At 50.0% G+C, this 27,587-nt stretch overlaps 2 protein-coding genes and 1 long non-coding RNA gene across 5 annotated transcripts in view; 1 reads left to right on the top strand and 2 right to left on the bottom strand.

Annotated features, from left to right (window-relative positions):
* The window catches only part of SYN2 (synapsin II), a 154,516-nt gene that overhangs the window by 112,981 nt on the left and 13,948 nt on the right, over positions 1–27,587 (top strand). For all 3 annotated transcript variants that reach the window (XM_032458993.1, XM_032458992.1, XM_032458994.1), the window contains exons 5-10: positions 4,201–4,290; positions 14,446–14,508; positions 14,866–15,008; positions 18,686–18,760; positions 19,217–19,319; positions 20,634–20,783. In XM_032458993.1, the coding sequence (XP_032314884.1) occupies positions 4,201–4,290; positions 14,446–14,508; positions 14,866–15,008; positions 18,686–18,760; positions 19,217–19,319; positions 20,634–20,783 (624 nt within the window). The remainder of the gene's footprint in view (positions 1–4,200; positions 4,291–14,445; positions 14,509–14,865; positions 15,009–18,685; positions 18,761–19,216; positions 19,320–20,633; positions 20,784–27,587) is intronic.
* On the bottom strand, positions 1,727–12,574 carry TIMP4 (TIMP metallopeptidase inhibitor 4). Its single transcript, XM_006180056.3, has 5 exons — positions 11,939–12,574; positions 10,667–10,764; positions 10,105–10,219; positions 7,344–7,468; positions 1,727–6,689 (listed from the first exon to the last, which is right to left on the bottom strand). Exons 1-5 carry the CDS (start codon positions 12,075–12,077, stop codon positions 6,492–6,494), a joined length of 675 nt encoding a protein of 224 aa, XP_006180118.1. The 5' UTR covers positions 12,078–12,574; the 3' UTR covers positions 1,727–6,491.
* LOC116657223 lies at positions 16,782–27,405 on the bottom strand. The gene is made up of 3 exons (XR_004312285.1): positions 25,640–27,405; positions 18,984–19,058; positions 16,782–17,166 (listed from the first exon to the last, which is right to left on the bottom strand). It is a non-coding gene; the product is annotated as an uncharacterized LOC116657223 (long non-coding RNA).

Raw genomic sequence — 27,587 nt, forward strand, 5'->3', positions numbered from 1 at the left:
AACCACTTACTATGTGCTGCCACCTTCTGAGATTTTCCTACATTAATTTTGCTTAATCCTCACCACAGTCTTACAAGGAAGATACTACTATTATCATTATTATCATTTTTGCAGAGAAATGAGACCCAGAAAGGATTAAGTAACTTGCCAAAGTCATAGAGCCAGGGTTTCTCTAGATCACACTGTATGTATCCCACATAAATTGAATTACCGTGTGAGGAGGAAGCTGGTCTGGTGTTCTCTTCCTTGGCCAGTCTGGAAACCTTGGAAGCAGTGGAAACTTTTGAGCAGAGAGAACAGTGGAGATAGGAGGGAGAGTGACCGGTGACAGTGCTGGGCCTCTCTGGCTGCCCCTCTGACAGCCGAGGGGTGTAACTCCTGTAACTTTGTTGCTCCAGGCTGGTCCTCTTGGAAGGAAACACCTGCCCCGATCACATCCTCCTCCTCTTGTTTTTCAAAAAGTCGTTTCTGCCATCCCACACCAGCTTGCCAAGGGTCACGACACTGGTCACTGACTGTCAAGTTCCCAGACCCCAAGCCTCTATACCACTCAGAGAGCTGGAGGGGGTGTTTCTTAACTAAATGGACTCACCACCCTTGATCTTTTTTTCACACCTGAACTCAGTTTTCATGTTCCGTTGGAACCAGGAACCTGACAGTGTAAGAGAAAGACTGATGAGCGAGGAGTCGGAAGACCTGGGAGCTGCTGCGGTCAAGGAGGGGTTGCCCCTTATTTAGCCTTTCCCTGTGTCTGGCCTGAGGATCTGGAACCCTAGAGTTTTGCAGAAACAGGCTACAGGAATTGTGTGATTTGAATGAATCACTAATCACAGAAGAGCACGTGAGGCCTTCCCCAAGGTTCTCTTCAGTCACAGGACCATCCCTACTGATCTTTTGCCCGGCCCTCTCCTCCCTCACCCTTCAATGCCAATTTGAATTTGGCTTCCTCATAGCCACGCAGGGCGATTCTGCTATTATCAGCTGTTTCCTGGGCTATCTCACTAATCAACCTTCTGGCTAAACCTCTCTGTGCCCAGGTTTCTTTGTCTGTAAACTAGGAATAGTCATAGTCCCTGCCACCAGTTTGCCAGCCTAGTGTCATAGTCGCCTAGTATTTGGGATCTTAAAGAAACTAGTTCCTCGCTTTATGTTCCAAAACTGTGCCAGAGGCCAGGGAGCTGTGGATCAGAGAGCCTGTGCCTAGGGCTTTGCCCCACTAGGATCTGGGATCTGGTGAGAGTTCACACTCTCACCCATTCATAATCCCGGCATATCGCCTTTGGCATCGCTCCCTGGCCAGACACCAAGTTCTCCCTTCATTTTTGGTGAGCAGCTGCCACACTAGTGGCGTTTTATATGTTGTCCTCTGCCTGTTAATGGGAGTGAACAAATTTGGTGACTGTGAGGGGAGGGTCCCCTGAGATGATGACTTTGTTTCATATTTTCTAATTTTCTCTATTATGGGGGCTCTTGGTGTGAGAAGAGGCCTCAGTTGGGTTGGGAAAGGCTCTGTCTTGTGTGCCCGTGTCTCTGAGCACATCTGCTATCTCATAAATTGATCAGGGCAGGCACGCTGGGATTTTGGAAGCAGAAGTAGACCTAACGATGAAAGCATTCCAGAGAAAGCAAGAATGCCACCATCCCACATTGCTTCAAATTTATCTGAAAATCCTGCTACTCTTTGTGAGTTTTTTAAGAGACAGATGCACAGAGTTGAATTAAAGCATTCTATTTCCAGGAGATAGGACAATATATTAAATTCAGACTGATCTTGAAATCCCATTTTTTTCCAAGACATCTGTCCTGATAGATTGGATAAGTGGGTATAATGAACATTATCTTCCTATTCATTGCCAGTACCACCCCCAGCTCCCAAATCCTTTCTTTTGTCTATACATAGAGGAAATAACCCTTATCAGACATTACTTTTGTTTAATCGGTGACTGTGTGCTTGTGACTGAATCTAAGTTTCCAAGGAGGCAGGGGTTAGAGGCTAAGCCCAGAACTTTGAGCAGACAGTGGCTGCTGGAGGTAGAAGAGGGTGGGTGAGCTCCCAAGGACCCGCTAGTGCCTGGGAACTGGCTGCCACTTCAGTCTTGGCTGCCTGAGGACCCTGGGAGTCCACCGTGGGCCTTCTTGGCATCAGTGTGGTGTCTGTGTAATTCTCCCACATGCTGGGAAGATAGGGCCCCACATGCCTTGGTGCGGTGCCAGGGCGTGGGCCGCAGCAGGACACAGGTCGTTAGGCAGAGCTGGCATCAGCTTGCTGGGGATGCTGGAGAGCTCGGGGAGCTCAGGCAGGTTTCCAGACACAGAGCAGGAGTCCAGCCAAGCTGAAGTGGGCAGGCAGGATTTAAAGGTCAGATGAGGTGGTGGGGAGAATCAGAGATGGCAGGAAGGGTCTGAGGGGTGGTCTTGATAGTCAAAGAACATTGACAAGCCAAAGAATGGTGAGGACCACGAGTTCCATGGAGAATGCACTGGGCCAGAAGAGAACCGGGTGCCGCCCTAGGGCAGCCTCACCTCCAGGCGCGAGGTCGGGAGCCTCCGCTTTCCTTTGCTCTTCTAGCCTCAGTCTCCTCATCTGTAACATGAGATGTCTCGTCTAGAGACTCTACAGTCCCTTTCAATAATAAAGCCTTAGGGGCCGAAAGTCCATTAATCATGCTTCCAGCCCCGGAGGAGGCCTTAGTGATCCAGAGTCACCAACTGTGTGTCATTAAGGGAAGTGACCCAGAAATTCCAGTGTTTTTCTGCATTTCAAAAATTACATAATTCTATCTTTACTCACAAAGGGACCACAGCAGATGATCACTTAACCAGTAGTTTGATCATGGAGTCTGGGAGGAAATATAATAGGTGTTCTTTTGTGGTGAAAAGTTTGAGGAAACTGAGTTTTCTCATTTTATATGTGGAGCAAATGAGTCCTGGAGAGGAGAAATCATTTGCCCAAGGACACCTGGCAAGTCAAGGCGGAACAAGAAGAATCAGAAGATTCCAATTTCCTAAGAGCCCAGTTCTCCACACTCGTGTCCCCACACTGCTCGTGTGCTGACGTACCTTATGGAGAGTAGGACCTGAGCGTTTGAGAAATGTTCCAGCTCTCCTTTCTCTGCTAAGTAGAAGGCAGGTTCGATCTGGCAACTTTTCCTTCTAGCAGTTCCAGACATCAGTGGCTTAGAGCGTGGACCCAGTAGCACTGCCGAGAAGATGCTGGATTACCCCTGCTGCCAGGGCACTAGGGGTGGATGTGGGCATGTGTGGGAATGGACTGAAAAGGAAAGTCTCCTGTGGGAAGAACATGGTCTCTTGAGAGCCTGAAAGGCAGCTACAAGAAGGAGTAGGGAGACTTATGAGTTAGGAATAAAGGAGCCTGGCCATGAATTTGGCTCAACTGCTGTGTGACCTTGGGCAAGTGACCTCTCTGGGCCTCAGTTTCTTCACTGATAAAGTGTGGGGGAGAGGGGGCACCAAGGGGAGCTGCATGTGTGCCAAAGGCAAGCCCTGACGCTTACATGTGTGTACCTCACCTCTTCCCGTGGAGCTGTTCCGCTTTCTCATAGCTAAAGGGTCCAGTGAGTTCAGTTCTTGAACGAGTATTAAGTCCCAGAAGACTGGGTCTGTCTTTCCTGCATTCCATGACCACCTACATCTTCGTGAAGAACAGTTTCATTCAGGACCTCCCTGCTTAAACTCTGATGACTCCGTACTCCCTACAGGAAAAAGCTACCATTCCTTTGTTTGGCATTTGAACTTCAAGACTGGGCCCCATGTTACCTCCCCAGCTTCATCACTTGCCATTTCTAGAGATGCAGGCATTTAGAATTAGAGACCCAGATTTCAATCCCAGCTTAACCCCTTTGCAGCTCTGTGACTTTAGGCAAGTTTCCTACCCTCTCCGAGCCTCATATGTAAAATGAGGATGATAAAGTACCTAGTTCATCCATTTGAAATGAGGAAATATCAGTAAAATTGAGTAGGTACTGAATGAATGTTAGCTCACCCTGTCTCCCTTCCCCAACTGGAGCACAACTTCCTGGAGAACAGAGATGGGACACCTCTTTCCTATCCCCAGAGTGCTCTGCACAAAGCCCTCAGTGGTGCAAATGCTAGACAAATATTTGTTTGACAGGTTGACATTTTGTCTGTCTGTTCCAGAAGCTGTCTAGGTGAACTGAAGTGTTTGCTTCTCTTTTGCAGTTTGCTCAGCTGGTAGCCATCTACAAGACACTGGGAGGAGAAAAGTTCCCACTCATCGAGCAGACATACTACCCCAACCACAAGGAGATGGTAGGTGACTGAGAGGGCACTTCAGCCTCTCTGCTGTTTGCACTCTCAGCTTAGCCACATGGTGACCATGCTGCTCTGAAGAGGGCTTCAGCATCTCAACCCGAGAGACTCTATTGAGGATGAACTGTGGACCCGCTCTGTGGGGCCAGAGTGTCTGGGTTTTACATGGCAGCCCCTTTGTCTCCAAAACCTGGAGACAGAATAGGAAAGAGCAGAAACAAGAGCAGTGTGTCAAGATAAAAGAGTAAGAACCCTGTAGATCAACAGTCAGAAGATCCCCTGCTTGGGTTCTAGCCCTGGGGCTGCCACAAGTCCTGGACAGTTGCACCCCTCCCTGTGTGTCAGTTTCCCAGTCAGAAAGCCAAGTGGACGTAACCATTCCTGACCAGCATCTCTAATATGGTACTTGCTTATAGGTGAGAATCCTTAAGTAACAGCCTCTGGAAAGTGTGAGGTGCTCCTCAGATGTAAGGTATTGTTCCTATTTGTATTCCCCAGACACTTGCCTTCCCTTGGCTTTCCTGAGATTTTGACAGGACTGGGTTTGCATTGTGCCTTCTCTGAGGCCATCCTAGGATGGCAGAAGGGCAGAGAGATGAGATGGACTGTTGGTACAGAGGCTGTTACTAATGTTTTTCCTCCGTGGTGACCTGGAGCTTAACCCCCTTCTTCTCTGTCCCCACATCCTCTGCCCCAGTCTTGCATGGTCAGTTGGCGACCCTGCTTAACCCTCCAATGGAGACTTTTCCATAGCTCTCCAAGTCTGGTGCTCTGGACAGAGACCTGCAGGAGGAATCTGCATTCGCACTGTTTCTGTGAATCAGGGGCCTTCTTGTGGCATTTGTACATGGCCCAGCTTATTAGCAAGCCACACAGAGAAGACGAATAATAACCGAGGGACTTGAAAAGAACTACCGCCTTCATCTTTGCCAGAGCTTCCCCAGGAGAGGCCCTGGAACATTAAGCCCTTGCCCTTAATAAGCCGTTGAGACCCACATCAGGGCTTTCCCTTTCAGGGTAAGTCAGGAAGGCATGCAGAGGCTGAGGACCCCTAGGGGTCTGTGCTTGCAGACTCGGGGAATCCAAGAGGGCACTGAGCTGGAGGCTGGAGGGGCTCTCTGGGGCCTCAGAGCTAGCTTTCTCCTGCTGTAGCATCAACCAGGCTGACCACTGAACAAGATGGCAACACTCGCAAAGTATATTCCCCATCCACCATCCTTTTCCCCCAAAGGGCCCTTGTGTTATTTCTCTCCTGTCCTCCATCCTGAAATTTGCCCTCAAGAAAGGACCTCCTAAGATCTCCCTGAGGTATCAAAAGCTAAGTGGGAATTTCAACTCTAAGAGAAATGCTTTTCTTGGCTTAAAAAAAGTTTTGAAGTAGGAATGAAAACATTAGTAATCTAGCAGAGAGAGACCTTCTAAAAGAGAGAGAGGAGAAACCTTTTGGACCTCAGTCGAGGGCATTAAGTACAGTTAACCTGGAGAGACAATGCCCAAGTCTGTTCTTGTCCAAAGAGATGTGCCAGCTGGGGCCAGGCCCTCTGCCAGGGATGGCGCAGAGAGGATTAGAGTGTGCGGAGGGAGGTGAGGCCACTGTAGGCTCACACTGAATGATTCCGTGTCCCCCGAGTCACTCCCCCAAACAGATGAGTGTGTATCAGAGGATTAGGATGAGCTGAGACAGGAGGAGTAGAGGACACGCAGCCAACGCATGTTGTTCTTTTCATTCCTCCGCCTCAGCCTGCTTAGGATACTGTCCACCCACTTCCGGGTACTGTCATCACAGGGCCACACCATCTCGTGTGCATAATATCCACCATCTCTCCCCTGTCAGATCAGTTAAGAGAAGAGAAAACGCATTTTCCTGTGGAGAAAAAGGAATAGTCCCAGCTTTGGAAAACTAACTAATCTGGAATCAGTAACAAGTACCAGCTCGACTAAAAGGGTTTGGGAGGCAGGGGTGAGGGGCTGAGGGCAGGAGAGAAAAGCCAGGCTACTTTCCCTAGCCCTTGACAGATTCTGGGATGGGGTCTCAGACACAAGCTTTTATACGCCCCACCCCTGCCCTAAAGCTGGCCAGACCAGCCACTTGGTACTTCCTGCTGGCTGGCAGCGATGAGGCAGATGGTGACAGCCAGACCTCTGCAGAGAAGGAGAATGGCTTGGTCTTTAGGACTCTTGAAGGAATGTGGCAGTCCCTCCTAAGGCTGGATGATGTCAACAAACTCCTTCCGGAGGGGCAAATGTCTCTGGTACCAGCTGCAGGTGCCGTCAGCATGCTTCGTGCAGACATAATGCTGGGCCTGGTACCCATAGAGCTTCCGTTCCAACAGCCAGTCTGTCCAGAGGCACTCGTTGGGGGCCGAGATGGTGCAGGACACTGTATAGCAGGTGGTGATCTAGAGTCATAGCCACACAACATCAGAGGGAGTTAGGGGTCCTTTCTCCATTACTGACTTTCTGACTTCTTCATATTCTTACATCCCAGCTCACATGCCCCCTCCCTTACGAAGCCTTTCCCAGCCTCCGTATTTCTCCCTTAGTTCTCCTTCCCCTGTGCTCTCCACATATAGGATTGCCTCTCTAATGGCATCTCTGGAGTCAGAAAGACCTGAGGGTCCTTACTGTACCACTGGCCTTACACAAGCCACTTTACTTCCTAGAGCATTAATTTCTTCACCTTAAAATGGGAACCGTAATTCTTCATAAATTTGTCTTAAAGACTAAATTAGATATTTTAAATAACTTAATCATTACAAGGCTTGGCAAAAAGTAGACTCTCTTTAAGTGATAGTGCATGATCGCAGCCTGCCTTATATGATGGCTGCCTTCCCAGTCAAAAGGTGAGTGCTTTCCGATCAGGGAACTATGGGCCATCTTGCCTTCCCATCCCCAGCTTCATACAGTGTGTGGTCCATGGCAGATCTCAAGTACAGTACAGTAGGTGAATAAATCACACATGCTTGAAGGAAGGAATACACGAAGGGTGAGGCTGCAAGGCTCAAGACCCCTCCCCACCCCCTCAGAGACCTTGGAAATGGACGTTCCCTTACTTGGCAGCCACAGTTCAGATGGTACTGGTGATTCAGACTTTCTCTCTGCAGAAAGGACAGGTTCTCCCAGGGCTCAATGTAGTTGCACAGATGGATGAAGACTTTCCCATCACTGAGGACCTGACCTTCAAGGGGAGATGGAGGAGAGCCTAGCATGAGGAATCTGTCCGTGGAGCTCTGGGTTCTTGAAGGAGCCCCAGATCACAGCCTCTTCAATTTCTTTGGGTGGCAGTGGTGACATTGGGCTCTTGAAGGAACCAGAAAAACCTCTATAGTCTGTGTGTCAAAACTATTACCAGGTGATATTTGTATGAGGGACAGTTGGGGGAGAAGGCCTTTATATTAGCGTGGTGCAGAGGGGAGCATGAGCTACAAGTCAGAATCTTGGTGCATCCCCCTTCTTTTCCATCATTTACTAGCGTGTGACTGTAAAAAAGTCACCTGAAGGATGAGAATAATAAGGCTGTTGTCAGGACTAAATGAGAGAATACCTGTGAAGTTCCCAGCACAGTTTTGGGCCCACAGAAGATGCTCAGTAAACACTAGGTCTGTTTTCCTTTCTAACCCTTCCGAGTATCTACATGGGCCGGCCTCCTGCCCCACTGATACGTGTCTTGGTGAGTCCTTCCCCTTCCCTGCAAGGAAATTCCCCTTCTTTACCTATCAGACTCCTTCCTATCTTGCAAAGACTCTTTTTTTAGCACCGCCTCATCCTCAGAGCCATCCCTGACCATGCCAGCCCACACCTCTCTTAGAACTTCAGTCACTCAATCAGTAAATGATTACTGCTATGACCTGGTGCCAGGAATACAGAAATAAATATGACAGGATCTCTGCCCCCAGGGAGCTTAAAAATTAGCAGGGCAGATAGATAAATAGGTAAAAATCACACTGTTGTGTGATTATATACAAGGTGCTCTTATATATTCTTATATATAAGACCAAGAACAAGTTCTTATATATATAAGAACAAAGGAAAGCACAGTTATCTCTGTCTGTGGAAGAGGTAGGGGCAAGAATGGTGACTCAGAGCAGATGATGCCTGCGTTGGGCCTTGAAGGGACAGGTAGGAATTCACCTGCCAGACAAGCTGGGGAAGGACCTGTGGACAGTGGGACTATCCCGTGCAAAGACAGAGGGGCACAGCCCAGCAGAATACCTTTGACGACTGCGAGTAGTTTAGTCCAGCTCTAGGGGACACGGGGAGCTGGGGGTGGTCACTAACAAGTGGCGGGAGACAAAGCTGCAGAGGTCAGCAGCGTCTGGTCACAGAGGGCATTTGGTATTAGGCAGAAGAGCTTGTGCCTTCTGCAGGGCGTGGGCACCACTGATGACTTTTCAGTACGCTGGTGCTTTGTCATTTAACCTCACTTCGTTTAGACCTGACCTTGAGGGCAGCCAGCATGCTTCCTGCTTCCCCTGATGTACCGCAGCACCCAGAGGGAGGTGCTTAGGAAGCAGGTGACTTGTCTGCTAGTCCTGGGACCAGGAGGGCTCAGGGGTGTTCCCTTCCTCTGCCTCTGCCATCCAGAGGCTCCCAGATCAGCCCAATTCCATATCCTCAGAGCTGGGGAGCCCCCACCAGTGTGGCCTCCAAGCCTGTGACTTCTCAAGAGCCAGGTTTGAACTGTGAGCTCTTTGAGGATAGGGACTTACTACTGAGTCTTCACTCTCCTGTCCAAGGCCTGGCAGTGAGTAGGGGGTCGTTCATTGCTGAATGGATGGACAGATAGTGGAATTCCTCCTCCTGTCCTCTCCACCTGCTGTGTTTTTCTTTTCCTTGCCTTCTTTCTAAATATTTTTCATCCTTTAGGGCCAATTTAGATCCCACTTACACAACAAAGCTTTCCTAATTGTGTACAACCACACAAATCCCTTCTTTCAAAACTATTGCAAAGTAGTTCAGTATTGCATGTGTTCACGTATGGAGTATATTCTTATGTGGTTCTTTAACTGTTCTATTCCCACCACTTCAGCATGAGGAGATCCGCCTGGGCCCAAGTTCATGGAGACAGAATCATGTTAGACTCAAGGCTCCTGTTAGGGCCTGCGCTTTACTGCACCCCCAGGATGGGCCTTGGGTGTGAGTTAGCCACAGGCTCACTGGGAGTCAAGAGTGTGCCCCGATGTGGCCATCTGAAGCTAATGCCATCATAGGCCACAGTAACTATTACGTGTGTACTGGGGGGTGGGGTTTACGAATGCACAGTCCTCCTTTCCTCTGTGAAACTAAGACCTCACCTGCAGTTGGTGTCCAGTTCGGGGTCCTGAGTGAGGGGAGGGACAGGGACAGGCTATATCCTGTTGAAGGTGGCCAGAACAGGAAGGGGTCTGGACCCACAGCCAGCAGACGTGGAGCCAGAGTGCGTGTATCTGTCATCCTCAGGCCTCTGAACTGAAGGGTCGTCATAGAACGGGGTGGAGCTGAACCCACAAGGGGCAGATTCAGAGGGACAGATTTTGGCTCAAGATACCAAAAATCTTACACCAATTAAAGCTGTTTGGAAATGGAACCAGCTGCCCGAGGCTGGGAGAGCAACCTGCAAAACAGCGAGGCACTGGCAGTGAGGACTCTCGAGTTGAAAGGGAGGTTGCCAAGGCTCCTCCCGACTCAGAGGCTGCCTCTTAGTAACGCAGTTCCGTTTTATGCCCAAGAAGGTGCCACCTGGCTCAGCTAGCTGCCCAAGGCCAGCCCTGGCTCCTCCTTGACTGCCTTCTTTAGGACCGAGACCCAAGGGCCACTCGCTGGTCTTTAACTCACCAGTCAGGAGATACTGCTTCTGGCTGTTAGCTTCCAGTCTCACCCCACAGAGGGAGGAATCAAAAGGTGTATAGATATACTGAATATCGCTGACTTTCTCAAACCCTTTGAACATCTGAAAGGCAGTCACAAAAGAGCAGTGTTGGGTCAGTGAGTGTACTTTATATCTTAACAGGGAAAACTTTTCATTCTAAAGCTAAAAAAATTAAGCGAAAATCTAGCTCGGGATTTGTTGCACACAGATAGCCCAACTAGGTCCTTTCTTAAAAAAAAAACAAAAAACACTTCTCAACCTTGGTTTATTCCAGTGAGAAGGGAGGTACCTCCAGCAGCCCCAAGCACAAGCAGCTGCAGGCCTAGGTGGACCCTGGGGCCTCTCCTGCACAGTCACTTGGATTCTGGGAGCCCTGTTCCTTACATGTCATCCACTTCCACTTTGGCATCTCTATCCCAGCATCACTGAGCCGGGCCGCCTCACCTACCGGCCTCATGCTTCCCAGATCACAGACCCCACTCCTCCTAACAGCCCACAGGGTAAACGCCCTGTCCTGTCCCCATGTACCTTTATCTGTTTGATTTCATACCGGATCATTTTTTGAGTGTCAGCAGGGTCTGCACTGGCAGGAACTACCTTCTCACTGGAGATTTTGGCCCGGATTGCTGCACAGGGAGAGAAGAGAGGGAGCCTTCAGTAACCTGTGGGAGCAGTCCATCTGGGATCTGGGTGACCCAGAGCCCCTGGGAGAATTCTGTAGGGGGATTCCGGGTCTAGGTCCTGCTGGGTTGTGAGGAGGACGCTGTGTCCGAGCGAACCTCCGCCTCTGCGGTTGCTGGAAGTTCCAAATCCCACAGGCCTATTTGGGTTTCCAGTCTCTACCCTGTACCAGCTGGATATGGGAGTCTGGTTCTTCACAGCCCAGGGTGCAGTGGAGTGGAGGTGAGCAGCAGGGTGGGGGAGGGAGGAGGAGCCACTTGAGGGGCAGTCCATGTGGGGTCATCTACTGATGTAGCCCAAGGCCTCAAAGAGAGCTGATATTAGTAAACGTTCATTGAATTAATAAATGTTTTGACCCTGCACAGAGGTAGTTCACCTCTTGCCATTTGGGCGTTAAGCAAAACCTGTTTATGAAGTTCGTCCTCTGTGCCTGGCCTAACACTAGGTACTGGGCCCACAAATGTGGTTAAGACAGGGTCCCCACCGTGCAGAACTCTTGGTCTAGTGGAGAACACACTCAAAAAGAACAGGACAGCATGATAGGAACACAGAGATGTTAGAGATGCTGTGGTAGCACCAAGAAGTCAGGAAGCCTTCAGAGAAGAGGAGGTACCTGAGTAAGGTCTTGAAGGATGAATAGGAGTTTGCCAGGAATTTAAGGGTGTCAGGGAAGGACATCCCAGGCAGAGGGAGAGAAAGGACAAAAGGCGTGTGTTGGGGTGGGGGCCCAGTTATAGGCTTGGATACAGAGGGATGTTTATCATGAAAAACTAACCCCCTAACCCCTGGCTCCCCTGTCCCCGTATCCAGATAAGAATAATCACTGGATAGTTTCAGCGACTTGTTCAGTGACACCCGATAACTGCAGTGGGCAGGGATGAGGGGGTCACAGCGGAGGTCCCTTACGCCGCCTTTATTGCCTCGCAAATCAGCGGGTCTCTGTGCTTGCAAGGTTGCTATGGTGCCAGCCTTGCCCCGCCCAGCAGCCCTAGCAGGAGGCACCTAGGGCGGGGTTTGAGCTCCTCCCTTTACCTCCAGACTCCGGGTCGCCAGCTCAGGCCGGTAGTGATCCCACACAACCAGACCCCTCTGTGGACCTTGAAGGCTCCTGGGACTCACCGAGCGCCGAGCGGCAGACATGCTGCTGGGGGTGCGCGGGGGCGCAGCTGCACGCCTCGCCCAGCCCCAGCGGCCGAAGCAGTGCCAGCAACCGCAGCAACAGCGCCCAGCTCGGCGCGATCCGGGGGCCCCGGGGCATGTCACTGTCAGCCCCGGCTGGGCCTGTGCGGTCTGTCAGGCTAAATAGCCCATCCAGGGCTCCTTCAGGGCGCGTTGCGCCTCTCGCCCCTGGCTTTATGAGGTGGACCTACGGCCAGTCCCGCCCGGATGGGCTCCGCCCTCTGGCTGTAGGCCACCCGCGGCTGCAGAACCAGCGGCCTCCTGACTGACAGGCTCGGTGAGATGGGGAGGGAAGCCAGGAGAGAGGCCCCTAGCCTCTGCTCCCTTGCCTGAGCAGTCAAGCCTCCTAGAAGCAGAGGGAAGGCGCTAGGAAAGGGGATGGTGTCGGGACAGAAAGTGCACCAAAGACCACTGCTCAGAGAGGGGAGCAGAAACACCAAGGCGCTGTGATTCCGGCAGAAAGGACCCGAGTGCAGAGAGGCACGAACAGAAAGGGTGAGACAGGCAGAGTCAGAGAGAGGCGGGCGGAATTACAACAGGCGAAAGACACAGTGACAGAGAAGGACGGACCCCTCGCCGAGCTGCACACTGGAAGTGAGACAAGCTACTCAGGGCCTCTTTCAGCTGCAGGAAGTGTTTTCAATGCCCTATTTATGAGGCTCCAAAGCAACAGCAAACAGTAATGGAACAGGACCGAGAAAGCTGGGGTGTGTGTGTGTGTGTGTGTGTGTGTGTGTGTGTGTGTGTGTGTCTTGGCTCTGTTGGCTGGGGGGAGGGAGAGATGTCCGAGAAAGCAGCCAGTGCTTTAGAAACCCTTGCCCGTACCCAGAGCCTCACACTCTGCAAATGGCCAAGGACGGCGCTCTCGATGGGGGCTCAAAGCACAAGGTATCCATCACTTAGGGCAAACCTGGGACCTCAAAGTCCTCTCCAGACCCTACGCTACACAGATCTCTGTCTCAGCTCCCTACTCAATGGAGAGATCACGTTTTGTTATGGAGGGTAGGGCAGCTTAGAAAACAAAGAAGCGTGGCATTTGGAGCCATCTGGCTGGAGTCTTGTCCACCGTTTGAGCCCAGTCCTCCAAGGCTCTAGACAGAAAGACACCCGTGGGATGATTGTTGTAGACTGTTTCCACAAAGTGTTTCGCCGGAAGCTAGGAGGCTGGGCACTGATGCTGTCACTAGATAGCTTTGCACCCTTTGCCTCTCTGTGCCTCACTTACTTCTCCATAAAGTAGGGTTGAACCACATGATTCCCAAGGCCCTTTGGAGCTCTTTGCCTCAGCCAGGAATACTGGAATCCCCAGGTCAGGTACTCCTAGTATCTGGTCACTCTTAGGGGTCCTGGGAATCTGACTTTTCATCAGAGTCAACATCACTTCCTTTGAAAGACATCTTTTCATTTAGAGGTGGTAGTGATGTTTGAAAAGAAGGAAACCGAAAGAGAGCTGAGCTTGACTGAGAAGAATGAGATTTGGTGTCCAGGTTGGTTCTTCATGCAGCCCCCAGACCAAGGTAGAGTCTGGTATGTTAATGGATGGCATCTCGAAAGCATCCAGTTCAGCCTCTTCATTTGGCTGAGGTGAAGGCTGAGGCCCAGGGAGGTAAAGGGACTTGCAGTGAGGACTGGAATGCAAATCTCCTGACGCCCAGTCTAGTGCTCCTTTCCCTCCACCACGTTATTTCTTCCACCACCACTTTATAGCAGTTTGAAATCCTGCCTTTGGAGGCTAGTTCTTCTTTTAAGTTTTTTGTTGCTCTGTTAAAATATGGCCACCTCAAGGTAGCATTTCCCCTCTTACGGATCTGTCTTGAATGATAAACTGTTGAATTCTTATGTCAGCTCTCCTCCAAACCCCAAGCTGGGCAGAAATAGGCCTTTGCATACTAAGCTGTATTTGGTGATGAGTTTGGAGTGTTGATGAACAAGGAAGAGAGTGTGACAGTGGGGGGAACAGCCAGGTTCAATACAGGAAAGCTGGACATTTGAAGAGGAAGAGATGGGTCTAAGAGATACATGGCAAAAGGGACATTAAGATTCCAAAGATACATTTCTTTTTTAATTTGAGTTTACTAAAGTGCAATTTACATACAGTAAAATTCACCCTTTCAAAGGTACATTTTTTATAAATTGTTTTTTTACTAAGGGCCAGTCCAGCCCAGGGTTTGCCTAATGCAGAGAAAGCTGAAGCAATGAGTTTTAAAGATGTAGAGAGTACCAAGTAGGAGAGCAGTGTTCTCATAGCTCTGACACCACTATTTGCTGTGACCTTAGGCACATCACTGTTACCCTGTGGGCCCTAGTTTTTTAATTTGTGAAGCAAGCAGGTTGCACTGGTTCTTAAAAGAGCCCTTCCAAGGATGTTCCCAAGGAAAATATCTGTAAGACTCCACGGAGAAACGAGTACACGTGGACCAATTCATCCCTTTCTCCTCTGCTTTCAGCTGACCCTGCCCACGTTCCCGGTGGTGGTGAAGATTGGCCATGCTCACTCAGGCATGGGCAAGGTAAGGCGGGCTGGCCAGGCTCTGGGGTGGAGCCGAGAAGGGTGCTTTGCAGAGAGCCCACTTGTGGACCGTTCTGCCTCTGTTGCTGATAATTCTTTCCAAGGAGGAGATGGTGTGGCCCCTCTGAAGCCATGAGTGTTGCCCAGCCAGGCCCCTTTTAGCAATCAGAGTGCAGGCCACCGGACTAGTCCCAGGGCCCTTTGCAGTGCCTGTGGTTCCTGAGCGGGGGGAAACGGGCTCCCAGCTCTGCATCTGGATGGAAACAGCACAAGGGGTATAGAGGCTCAAGGCTCTTGTGACTCAGTGTGTGTATGTGTTCCTCTCCCTCCCTTCTCCTCTCCCTTGCCCCGCCATTAGGTCAAAGTGGAAAACCACTACGACTTCCAGGACATTGCCAGCGTGGTGGCCCTCACCCAGACCTATGCCACAGCAGAACCTTTCATTGATGCCAAGTATGACATCCGGGTCCAGAAGATCGGCAGCAACTACAAGGCTTACATGTGAGTGGGGGCGGGGTCTCCTCACCCTCCAGGAAGCTGCCAACTCCCTGTTTCTCCTCACCTGGCCCACGAGGCAGAGGACAGAGGGCACTATTCAACTCAGGGAGTCTGAGCCTGGCTTCCTTTCAAGGCAGAGGAGGGGTTTGCAAACTAAGATAAGAAATAAAATTAATATTTATTTTCACTAGCCTCTCAGTGAAGTCTGACAGCCTCCTCAGTTATGAACAGAGACAGCAGACTAGAGCAATAGCAGCAGCACCTGTGATCTGTCACTAAAGGTGATCACAGAGATTTTTGTGTCACATACACTTGTGACAGATGTCTCTAAATACCAGTTACTTTTATCACTACTTAAGAATCATGGCATTCAGAGTTGCCACTACATTTATACCTGTAAATACATTTGTTATTTACAAAGAAACATGTTTTTCACTAATCAGAGATTTGTTTGTTTATTCTTTTGACAACTCTGTTTTGATCACTGTTTTACGTAACTGAGTTCCTTTGCCATCCTGTGTACTTTATTTTATACGTTTGTGCATCTTGCACATTTTATGCATTGAAAGGAATCCACAGCCTTCACTAGGCTGCCAGAGCACAGAGGAAAGTTAAGAAACTCCTGATGTGAATATATAGCCCTGCAAACACTGCAGAGCATTAAAAGCCTAGTAGTTATAAGAGATGACTTCCCCATGGGACTGTGTCCATTCGCCAGAATGGAAAGTCTTCCTCCAACAGAGTTCAGAAAAAGAATAGATTTCAAGATGACCTGATCTTCCACAATATACATAAGGATGCAAATGGCTTACGATTCCAATTTTGGAAATATTAACTATACACTTTTAAAAATATCTATGGTAGTGCTTTCTTTACAAAGAAGGAACATTTACAATGTGTGAATTTGGTCTTTGCCGCTTCCCTCCCCTTTCCCCATCCATTTCCACTCCTCTTCCCTGGTCGGTCTTCTTAGTATTTATACTCTGCCTGCAGAGTTAGTTAGGAGCCCCTTCCACTCACTCTCTTCTCATAACCCTCCACACACGGCTAGTTTTGCCCTTCTCACGCTGGGGCGAGTGTACCACTCTCCTCCAAGCCCCCTGGGTGATGGCGGGGGGGTCACCCCTGCAGCCCTGCCCCCCTGCGCAGCAGCAGCAGCAGGTGCCCAGTGATATGCAGAAAGAGCCCTCGTGGAGAACTGAAGCAAGGATCGTTTTTATCTGCATCGACCAGATTCCTACTTTCATAAAATGTATACTTTTTGATATATAGCCTTTCCGCTTCAGAAAATAATTTAGGGTTGCTTTAGAATTATGCACAACACCAAGTTCCTACTGTACAGCACAGGAAACTGTATTCAATATCTTGTAATAGCCTACAGTGAAAAAGACTCTGAAAAGGAATACATATTCTATATATAAAACTGAAATCACTATGCTGTACACCAGAAATTAACACAACACTGTAACTGACTGTATTCCAATAAACAATATATAAAATAAAATTGTGCACAATGTAAGACAATGATTTAAAAGACCACTGTAGAAACTAGGTAAAAGAAGCAGAGAAGTCGGTAAGTTCAGGACCTAGGAAAGCAGATTTCCTAACCTTTAGTTTTAAAATCCCCTAAATAAACACAAAGTGTTTATGACGGGGGAGCAAGAGTGTCTTGATGCTTAAAAGGAGGCACCGCCTCTTTAAAGTTTGGGGTTTCTTAGAACAATTTAAATGAAGCATAAGAAAAGGGAATCCCCAAACACTATGAAGGGTGGGGGACCAGAGCAGCTTTGGAAAACATTTACTTACTTTTTTGTTTGCAAGGGACAGTCCGTGGTTTGGGGGAAGTTCAGGCCCTCCCAGCTCCTCTTCCCCAAACTTTTGGCCGTCCTCTGACTCTCAGAAGAAGGAACAGACTTGGCAGTAGCCGAGCTATGGTTTGAGTCTTCCCCTCTCCCCTAGTCCTTGCCCGGTGTCCCCTTCCCTCCCAAACACCCCAGGTAGCCTGCACAGATCTGTGCCCCCGCATAAAGTATGCACGACATCATTATTACTCACGCCAAGTTTCTGAGGCCCTATTATGTATGGTGGCCTCGTGCTGGGATGTGGAAGTGGGCAACTCTCTCCCGCGTCCTTGAGGAGCCCAGCCTGGTCAGAGGAACACCTGTGAACCACCAGTGTTAGCAAGACAGCGTTATTTTTACTATGATCTGTCTTTGTGTTTCTATGCATATTTTGCAAGCCACTCAGCTGTTAGTTTGCTTTTTCTGAACTAGGTGGGGAGTGCAAGGAAGGTGGAGCTCCACGAGGGAACCGAGAGTCCTGGGTTTTTATCTTGTGTCTCCTTTGACTGGATAGACAATCTTGGACAAGTCATCTAACCTTCCTGAATCTTAATCTCCTTGTGTGTTAAGTAGGGGCAAGAATCCCAGCTGCTTACAGCAGGGGGTTTGCAGGGAGGCTCTGGGGAGGGGTTGGGGAGGAAGAACCCTGGAGGGTAGTCACTACTGTACACATGTGAGGCGTCGTTATTACCACAGCAGTTGACTCTGGGCCGCCTCAGGGCTCTGAAGAAGTGGCTGTGTGTCTCGGATTCTCAGTGTCTGGAATCAGATCTCTGGAGAGGATGACCTGATTTCTGGTTCTGGATATGCTCTTGACTGGCCCTGGGAACTGCAGCGCATCATCCAGTCTCCAGTAGCAAGGAGTGATGAGGATGGCAGGTGACGCTCTGTCAGGGGTTGAGCAGGGCTTCCCTGCCCCCAGACCATCCCCTTCCTCTTGACCTTGTCTGAGTGAAGACTCGTAATTTAAAAAACATATTTGGGGTGTTTTACAGTTTATTTAAAACTGTATCAGTGGATCCTCATGTTTACGCCGGAGTAAGGGAGGCTCAGAGCGGTGAAGGGATTCACCTACAGTCGCCCAGCCAGTCAAGAGCAAATCCAGAACCAGAAACCAGGTCATCCACCTCCTGTTTAGTCCACGAATGGTTGACTCTAACACATGCTCAGAGATGGAGGTGCAGAGGGCATGGAAGAGAAAAGGTTGGTGACCTGAGTCCATCAGCTCCATTTGATGGATGAGGCAGCCTAAGCCTGAAGAGGGCACCTGACTTGTGCGGTCACATTGCTAATACCGTTAGGATCTCAAAAGTAACTGTTGAGTAAATGAATAAGTGAGCTAGTAAGGAAGCTGTTGAGAGATGTTCACAGGAGCCCTGAGGGTATTTCCAGAAGCAATAGAATTCCATTCATGTACACCAAGATGGTAGGCTGCTGGGAATATAAGACACAGTTTATACCCTCAAGTGGTTTGTAGACTCGTGGACAGAAGATTCAGCTCAAATAACTAAAGTAAAAAGTAGACGTAGGATTTTAAGTGAGGTACAGGCAGAGTCCTCTAGGCAGTCTAAGGGGATCAAGTACTCATCTGGTTGAAAATGCCAGGGAAGGCCCCCTGGAGCCAGAGCCAGAGGGCCGGACTCTCGTAGAAAGGAGGCGAGCATTGCAGGTTGGGGTGCGGCAGAGGCAGCCAGGCTGTGGGCTCAGCAGACAGGCCCCTGGGCTATTGGTGGGAGAAGCAGCTGGGGAAAGCAGGAATGGGCGAAAATTCTGGAAAGCTTCACGCCCTCCTCTTGCTGGTGCGGCTGACTGTTCTGTCCTGGCGGGACCTTGTTGTAGGAGGACGTCGATCTCAGGGAACTGGAAGACCAACACTGGCTCTGCGATGCTGGAGCAGATTGCCATGTCAGACAGGTGAGTGACAGAGTCAGTCCCAGCCTGGTGAGGGGCAGGCTTCCATAGATGAAGAGGTGTACGAAATGAGCCCTGGCCAGAGGGAGCTTCTAATCAGGCAGGACATGCGGAACACGAAGGCCCACGCACCCCGTTAACAAGATCAGGCAGGACTGGGTTATGTGCTAAATTATGGAGATAAAGGCCAATAATACCATAGAAGCTCCACAAAAGGAGGACTTACCCTGGGCTGGAGTAGCCAAGGAAGGCCACCTAGAGTAGAGGAGCCCTGCTCTGAGCCTGGGAAGACCGGTAGAATCTGGAGAGCAAAGCGGGAGGGCACATCAGGAAGGCACCGTGCTCGACGGGGATGGACAGTGGGAGGGCTAGGCAGGGAGGCTACGGGAGGTGGAGGCAGCCAACAGGCTCGACAGGAGCTGATGCCCCGGCCTCGGGGCCCTTTCCCATCCCCTCCAGGTACAAGCTGTGGGTGGACACCTGCTCTGAGATGTTTGGTGGCCTGGACGTCTGTGCTGTCAAAGCTGTACATGGCAAAGATGGGAAAGACTACATTTTTGAGGTAAGTCTGGCCCAAGGAGTATCTCAGTAGGAGACAGCCTTCTGGGCTGGAGGCCAAGCTTTTTTGCTTGAGAACTATGTGGGAAGCCTGGACTGCATTCAGGTAGGGTCTCCTGGGCCACGGGGAGGTCCTAGGTGACACAACCAGGGGATGTGCACCGCAAAACACATCTGCCAGCAGGGAGCTTTTGTTTCCAACCAGCTGGGCTGACCCACATCTTGTGAAAGAGATGCCGGACCTGGGTTCCTGGGTCCCAGCCTGCCATTCCCCTGGGAAGACTGTAGCAATCTTGCCATTCTTGGTCTCAGGAAGCTGGCCTTGGGCATCATTCGGTCCAATCTGCTCATTTCGCCAGGGAGAAAATGGAGGCCTAATACCATAAGCGTTTGCCCAAGGCCACAGAGTGAATCAGTGTCTCAGCCTGGGCTAGAATTCAGGTCTCCTGGGTGCAGGAGATTCTCCTTAGCACCTCTCTGAGCCTGGGAGACACTTGACTCACCCTGGGCCTCCAGCACAACTTCAGTCTTTTCCCGTATTAAAGGGAGAGTCAGTGGCTGTATGGGTCCTTCACACACATTGCCACCTAGTCTTCCTGGAAGCAGGAGAGGCTCTTTGCCTGGAGGTGGTGGTATCAGAGTTAATGTCAGGAGCCCAAAGTGGGCTTCGGAACCTACTCCATGGGCTGCTTGGCATGTAGCCTCCTGGATGGTCTTATCTCTCCGCTCTGGGTGGGCCTCAGTTGTCTCCTCCTTGAACGAGAGAGTTGGACTACAGAGTCTATGACTCTGGGCAGGCAGACACTTCCTAAAGGAGGAGGGCATTGATCTGGACCTTGAGGTACAGGAAAAATCAGGATTGGAGGTGAAAAGAGAAGGTATCCCAGGTCACAAGCAAAGGCAGCAGTCTCGTCACTTAATGGGCAGAGTATGTGTGGGGACAGAGATCATGTGGGTGAAAAGTCACAGAGATGAAAACTGCCTGCTCCTCACCAGAGTTAAGGGAGTGGCCTACCTGTGTCCCTGCACCCCTGCCTGCAGGCCTCAGAGCTGGGGTGCACTCTCTCCTTGCTTGCTTGCTCCCTCTCCCCACCACCTTTAGTACCAGACTGAAGTCTCACTGATCCCTGGCCTGGGTGAAGGTAGGGGGAGGCCTAAGGCAAAGATTTGTAGGAGAAGGGGATGAAGGGCCTATTTATGCAAAGGAACATGCTTCCAGCTGAAATTAGAAGTACCACCTTCTCCTCCAACCTGACTCTGCTGGCAAAAGCCCTACTTATTCTGAAAGACCAAGGTTGATGTTTCCAACCCTCGCCAGGTCATGGACTGCAGTATGCCACTGATCGGGGAACACCAGGTGGAGGACAGACAACTCATCACCGAACTGGTCATCAGCAAGATGAACCAGCTGCTGTCCAGAACCCCTGTCCTGTCTCCTCAGAGGCCCTTAACCACCCAGCAGCCACAGGTAAGCAGGGAAGAGACCAGGAGAGCAAGACCCACTCCCAAGCCCACTGCTCTAGCCTGTGGAGGCTCCAGGACGGAGCAGAGGACAGAGACCCACAGGCCTGGATGGGATCTCGGAGGTCTTTTCCCTCCCGCTCTTCCCTCCCCTCTTCTCCGGAGGCCTCATGACCCTCCACCACCTCTCACAGGAGCCTTCTCGTTAGCAGTCCGCACGATCAGCTATAGAACTGTCCAGGGATGGAGTTCTGGATCGCTCCCCTCTGAGCTTAAAGTCCCCAGGGAACCAGAACCAGTTTCCCCTGGGACTCAGGATGCTCCCGCTTTTAAATGGGAGGTCTCTGAGGAAGGGCTGGGTCAGACCTCTCAGGACCTGCTGGTGAGGCATCTGCCACATTTGTAGAGAAAGGATGGTGTTTATGAGAAATCTGCTGGTCTGGAGAGAGGAGAGAGTCAGCTCCTTCATTCTGGGAGAGGGTGACAAGGTAAAACTCAAATGAGAAATCTGCTTTCCTTCCTGAGGGAGAGGAGGCAGCTTTCTTCAGTTGACTGTGGCATGTGACTCGTGACCAGTCACATTCACAGTGACACAATTGCAGCTGCAGGTCTAGCGGGGTATCCACACTGATGTTTTTGTAGAACCTCAGGCCCTGTGGCTCTCGAATGGGCCAAAGAAAATCAGGGACCCTGGGCCGGAGGGACCTTCGTCCCATCTAGGAGGTAGCTCATTTTTCAGAAATATCCCCAAACTCTTCTCTCCGCTGAACAAGGGTATAATGGAGCAGCAAGAATGTAGGACAGTGAATCCAGGAACTGAGTCCTGGTCTAGCTCTTTGCCTAAACAACCGTGTGACTTTGGGGGAAGTTGCTGCCTTTTCTAGCACTCATGTTTTTTCCCTTGTAAAGGAAGGTCTCTCAGCAATCTCTCTTTCATGACCCGACTTCAAACAGTTGGGAAGGTGGAACAGAATAGTGACTCAGGTGTGGGCTTTGAAGCAAGGACGACTCAAGTTTGAATCCTGGACCCTCCATCTGCTGGCTTTGTGACCTTGGAAGAGGAGAGGTCTGAACAATAGCACCTACCTTTTAGGGTTTGTCATGAGGATCAAATGAAGTAAATAACCTAAAATATGGACAGTACGTTGTAAACACTCACCTGAGGTTCCCTGTGTTACTTCACAAGTGAGCACCCTCGGTGTGGGCTCCTTACAGCCTTAGGCTACAGTCACTCGCTTTCCTAAAGATCGGTGCCTCCCTGGGATTATACTGCAGTCAGAAACTAAGTAATTAGATGCCTGAAATCTTTTTAAGTAAGAAAGAAGGAAAGGGGAGAGGGTATATAGCTCAGTGCTTAGCAGGAACAAGGTCCTAGGTTTAATCTCTAGTACCTCTGTTTAAATAAAGACATAAATAAATAAACCTTATTACCTCCCACCCCAATAATTTTTTTTAATTGAAAAAAAAGAAGAAAAGGAGTGGGAGAGGAAAAAAGCAGTACAAAGTAGTCTGGATTATTTAGTATAGTAGCAAATAACTCCACGTTTATCTTCTCATCATTTGAATGTCTCAGAATTGTAGACTAGAGGCATAGTTCACATTCATAACAATGGGCTTGAACAGGAGAGGGCTACATTTTAGTCAGTATTCCAAATTCTGTTTAAGAAAGCTAAACACGTAATATCTAAGTATTTCAGTAGAAAATCACTGAAATAAAACTGTATGGACGTTGGTCAGCCAGTTTCCTCTCTGGATCTCTACCCCCCACCCCCCACATAATGTAAGATGACATCTAAATACCTTTTGAGCTTTAAAAATCTCTTTGAGCAGAATTCTTTCATCCCAACTGATGCTGCATTAATGGGAGCCTCTGGGCTGACGATGTTGACGCTCTGTGAGCATAGCCCCGTGCGGCGGGATGTTGCCCTGACGAGCTCTGTGTGTGTCCCTCCTTCTCTACATGGCTCATGCTGTGTTGGGCCTCTGACCAAGTGCAAGATTCTGTCCCTGTGCATCAGGAATGTGGTCACTAGAGAATTACGGTCAGGTAATGAGGAAAACACAGCTTAATTGCTTGTGAGAGACACCAGCCCATTATTTAAATATTGTGTTTAACTAGACATGATAAAAACATTTTCCTGGTTAAAGTAATATCAGGCCTGCAGTAGATTTTACGATGTTGTAAATCTGACGGAATCAAGGCATTTGAGTTTTAGTCTTGCCTTTTCGCCCACACTGTCCCCAGCGACGGGACTGGTAGATTACTGCTCACTCCTGCTCTAGAGGAAGACTCAGTCCCCTTTCCTGCTTTACCCCTGAGAAATATGGAGACTATTTGGTAGCTGCTTAAAGAGTTTTTGACCGAGTAAGAGAGCCTGACACTACCCAGACAAGAGAAACAAAAATGGGCCGCTCTGGGATCCTGTGAGGGCCCCTTACGTGCTTTTATAAACGTGTGCAACACTCTCTCAGCCTCCTACGGGGAAGTCATTCTGGCTAGAATGAAGGCTACGCAGCGAGTCAGGAGACTGAGTTCAACTCATCCTTGCCCCTGACTCACCAGGTCACCTGGGGTAGATTTCCAATTTCTGTGCCTCAGCGTCTGTGTGTGTAAAATGAAGAGTTTGAACCAAGAAATCATTAAGATCTCTTCTAGCAATAAAATTTAGGTTATATAAAAATGACATCTGAAACCTAAACGTTCAGTAACAAAGAGAGAATTTACCAAAACAAGAAAAAAAATGTTTCCACACAATGAAAGCTTTGGTTCTTCTTTCATATAAAGTCCTTTACTTTGTAAACATTAAATATTGCAGCTTAAATATTTTAAAGAGAAATCTGTCAGAGTCAAGGCAGGATACCTGGTAGCAATGAGCTTCCCTAAGTAGAGGGACACCTGCAAACACTCCTGGTAGCAAAGCCAGCCCAGCTCCAGGATAAGCGTTTCTCTGCTGATCATCACATTGGAAGTTACAGCAGGATTTTGTGAAAAGTACACATGCTGGGATCAGGACACTAAGGGGCTAGTCCCACTCTGCCAGAGCATTACGTGACCATGGGTAAGTCACTTCCCACTCTAGGCCTGTTTCCTCAGCTGTAAAATGGAATTGGATTAGATGATCTCTAGATCCTTTTCAATTCTAAGGTCCCATGAAACCTGGCATCAGCCCAGCTGCAAAGTCTGAAGGTACAGGCCTCCACAAGGCTGCCCTCACTCCGGAAACGACAGGAAGTTTGGATAGTTCCCCAGACCATCCTCACATTCGATCATTCTCTGGAAGGACTCAAAGAACTTACTGGAAGCGATTATACTCACAGGTGTATTATGGGAAAGGATACAAATCAAAAATAAGCCAAAGGAGGATGCATAGGGCAGAGTCTGGGAGGGTTCCCACACAAAGCTCCTGTTGTCCTTGGGGTACACTATCCTCTGGCATCCGTATGTGACAAGGCACCCAGAGTATTACCAACCAGGGAAGCTCACCTGAATTTCAGTGTTCAGGGTTTTTATTGGGGTTTCATTTTGTAGGCTTGCTTGCTTGATTGATCACCTGATCGAACTTGGTCTCCAACTCCTCCCTCCTTAGGTGGGTCTAATACCACAGGGCCCCCCTTCCCCCAGGGGCCCACCAGGAGTCACCTCATGATCATACCCCATTAGGTGTGGTCTGAGGGTCCCCACCATGAATAACTAAAACACGCCTCCGATCACTCAGGAAATTTCCAGAGTTTAGCGGCTGCTTCCCAGGGGGGTGTGTTGTGAACAAAGGCCAAATCTCTCTTTGGGCAAGGCCAAATTCTTTGTGACATACATAATTAAATTAATTTAGCAAATGTTTCTCAAATACTTGGATGCCTTATTCATCTGTGTTTCTACTGACTAGCACAGGCCTAGCTCAAAATACGTGCCTAAAATTAGGTAACAGACTTAGGGCCACAGTGATAAATGAGGTGCCCCTGTACCATCCTGGCTCATGCTGTCTGCGCCCTCGCTACCCCGGAAAGGGCCTCTGCATTAGCCGCGGCGTTTCTCTGACTTTATGACTGTGTAACTGCTATCTTCTCAACCACCCAGTCCAAAGTTGCCACCTAGCACTGGCTCCCACTCCCATCCCTTTTTAATTTTCTGCACAGTACTTGCTGTCAGCCAAGGTCATTCTCATCTGAGTGCCCCTTGTCCCTTCCACTGGAATGTAAGCTCCTCCAGAGGAGGGACTTGTTCACTGCTGTGTGTCTCGGGCCTCGCAGAGTAGCCAGCACCTGGTGAACTGGGGAGGGGCGGGCATGGTCTGCCCAGCACAGTCAGTCATGGGCAGAAAAGCCCAACAGCAATAACACAACCCAGCCTGTCTGCTTTTTGCAGTCCGTATTTGTTGGGTGAGTTCCCAGCTGGAGTAAGTGTCTTCAGCAGCCCCAGCAGCATATCAGAGTTGGTGTCAGGATCCTATGAGCGGTTTTGGTGGAGTCCAGGCGGAGAGATGTAACCCAGAGCGTGTCATCTGGGGGACCCTGGGGACCCAGCCAGGACGCTGGGTGGCAGACTGAGCCCTTAGGTGCTGCCACGAGCTCACGGTCCACTCCTCACACTCAGGCCCCTCTCGCTGGCCTCTTGCTTCTATGGCCCCGGGAGCTCAGGCTGCAAGAGCTTCTGGCCTGAGTCACAAGCTGCAGACGCTGCTTCTTGCCCGGTATTCTAGGCTGGGCCCCGGACAGATGGATGCTGAGCCATCTGTCTACCTTTCTCTCCTTCTCCATCTCTGGCCTGGCCTGCAGTCCCCCTGTTAGAGCTTTCATTTCTTGGAGCTAGAAGAGTGCCCAAAGGAGGCTGGGGGCGGGGGGAGGGGAGTAGAGGGCACCCCTTACCTTGCTGTCAGTCAGCTCAGTAGCCCGAGGAGGATTAATTACAGAAAACAAAGAGCAAAGTCGTTGGGGTGGGCCCAGAGCAGCTCTGTGTCCAGTCCAGAGGAACAGGAGTGGGGCTGTGAGAGGCACTGACTGAGTCACTGAAAGCTGGGAGGTGCGTGGCAAAGCCTTATTTGGCTGATGGTAGCTTGGCCTCAGCCTGTCTGGACTGCTGGCTTTGGGGTCGCCCTGAGAGTTCGCCAGGACAGGTGACGCACTTCTCCGTGGGCTCTGGAGTGCTTTAGGAGACTGTTCTCAAGGTGGCAGTGACACCTGGTGGCCAGTGGCGGCCAAAGCCTCCAGGCTATGTACCTACAGAACCTCCTCCCTGTCCGCCTGCCCTCCCATCCCCTCACATTCACTGCTTCTGGGGTCTGTCTCTGGGATCTGAGCTGGGCCCTACACCCTGGGGCCCTGGAGAAGTGTGTGCTGCTCCCGAGACTCCTGGGAAGGAGGTGAACAAATCTTTCCAGTCATGCCCGGAGGGTAGCTTCCTGGTACGCTGCTTCATACATCATAGGGATAATCTGTTTTCTTTTCCCATTCACAGCTCCCCTTTTAATTTTCCTGTAAAACCTTCGGGAGCCAGAGGGCTGAATTGATAATGAAGGGATTTCAGGACCACCCACTCCCCGGCTTTCTGTTGGGCTGGGAGTTAGACCCATGGGAGTAATTCTAGGATTCAGCCTTTGGAAACATTATCACACATAATGTGTCTAGGAGAAAGATGAGGCTCTTCCCAACCTTGAGCTGACCAGACACACCTCCAGTATTGCTCTCAGTCTGAGGGTCGCAGCATAATGAGGATGAACACTACTTGGAAGGTGCTCAGAGCAGAGAGGCTTGGGTTTGGGGCATTTGACAGATCTGTTCTATAGCAGCAGGGCCCCGGGGAGTAGCATTAAGTCTCAAGGAGCCCGTGACTCAGTATCTTCGGCTCCCTGACAGCTGTCCTGGCACAGAGCTGGTGCCAAAGGCAAACCCACTAGAAGACGTGAGTAAAGTCTCCAACGCCGAGAGAGGGTGGGCGCTCAGGAAAGTGCTGCGTGGCCACCACATCACTGCTGCTGTCCAGGCCACTTGTCAGGGACATTGTGAAAGGCTGGGCTGGGGGCTTGGGCTGTTGGAACGGGCAGCTTTTGAAAATCTGCTTTCAGACGCGAGATAGTGTGATTTGAGATGTGTGCTCGCCACAGACCTGGGGAAGGCGGTAATGGCGTTCCCAATTGAAGGACTGAGGCCTAATAACCCCCAGCCTCTGGCCTCTGGTGGCACACTATGCACGTTCTTTTTCACTGGCTGTGGTCTAAAGAGATACTCAAAAATATTTCCAGCCACATCTTTCCAGCTACAAAGGGCTCAAAAAGATGAAGTCTCTTGAGTAGAAGGAGACCAAGGTTGAGGAGGGGTTTCTTGGAGTCTTAAGGGCCATGCATTTAGGGAGGACACACAACTCAGACCCCAAACTCGGGACTGAGAGGGCTTCACTCAGCTTCACAGAAGTTAGTTTCAGACAAAGAAAGGCCTTCCTGCTTCCCACAGCAGGGCTACTTCAGGGAATTTGTTCCCCAGTGAGTATACGCTGAAAATGTGAGATTTGAGGCAGGTTCAGATAAAGTCACTAGTGACCACATCCCTTAATAGACTCTTAAGGGAAACTGACTATTTTGGGGCTGTCTTAACTTTTAAGGGACATCTTTAATCACTTGTAGCTGACATTCTGACCTCGGGTGACCTGGCCTCAGGGCCCCCATAGGTCCCACGGACTGCCCCTATGGGACGTTCCCTGTGTTCTTAGGAAATCGCTGATTGTGGGGGGGGGCTCCAGTCCCCGAGATGGGTTCTCCCTCGGAGCAGCAATTGCCCTCAGGAAAGGAGGAGGGGCACATCCTTGGGCACCTTTTATAAC

This window comes from Camelus ferus, chromosome 17 (assembly GCF_009834535.1).
Source record: "Camelus ferus isolate YT-003-E chromosome 17, BCGSAC_Cfer_1.0, whole genome shotgun sequence".
Taxonomy (NCBI): domain Eukaryota; kingdom Metazoa; phylum Chordata; class Mammalia; order Artiodactyla; family Camelidae; genus Camelus; species Camelus ferus.

Coding starts and splice junctions, on each gene's coding strand:
- TIMP4 (XM_006180056.3), bottom strand. CDS start 12,077: ATGCCCCGGGGCCCCCGGATCGCGCCGAGCTGGGCGCTGTTGCTGCGG. Junction 10,765..11,938: donor TGTCTGCCGCTCGGCGCTCG/GTGAGTCCCAGG, acceptor CTCCCTGTGCAG/CAATCCGGGCCAAAATCTCC. Junction 7,469..10,104: donor GAAGCAGTATCTCCTGACTG/GTGAGTTAAAGA, acceptor CTCCCCTTGAAG/GTCAGGTCCTCAGTGATGGG.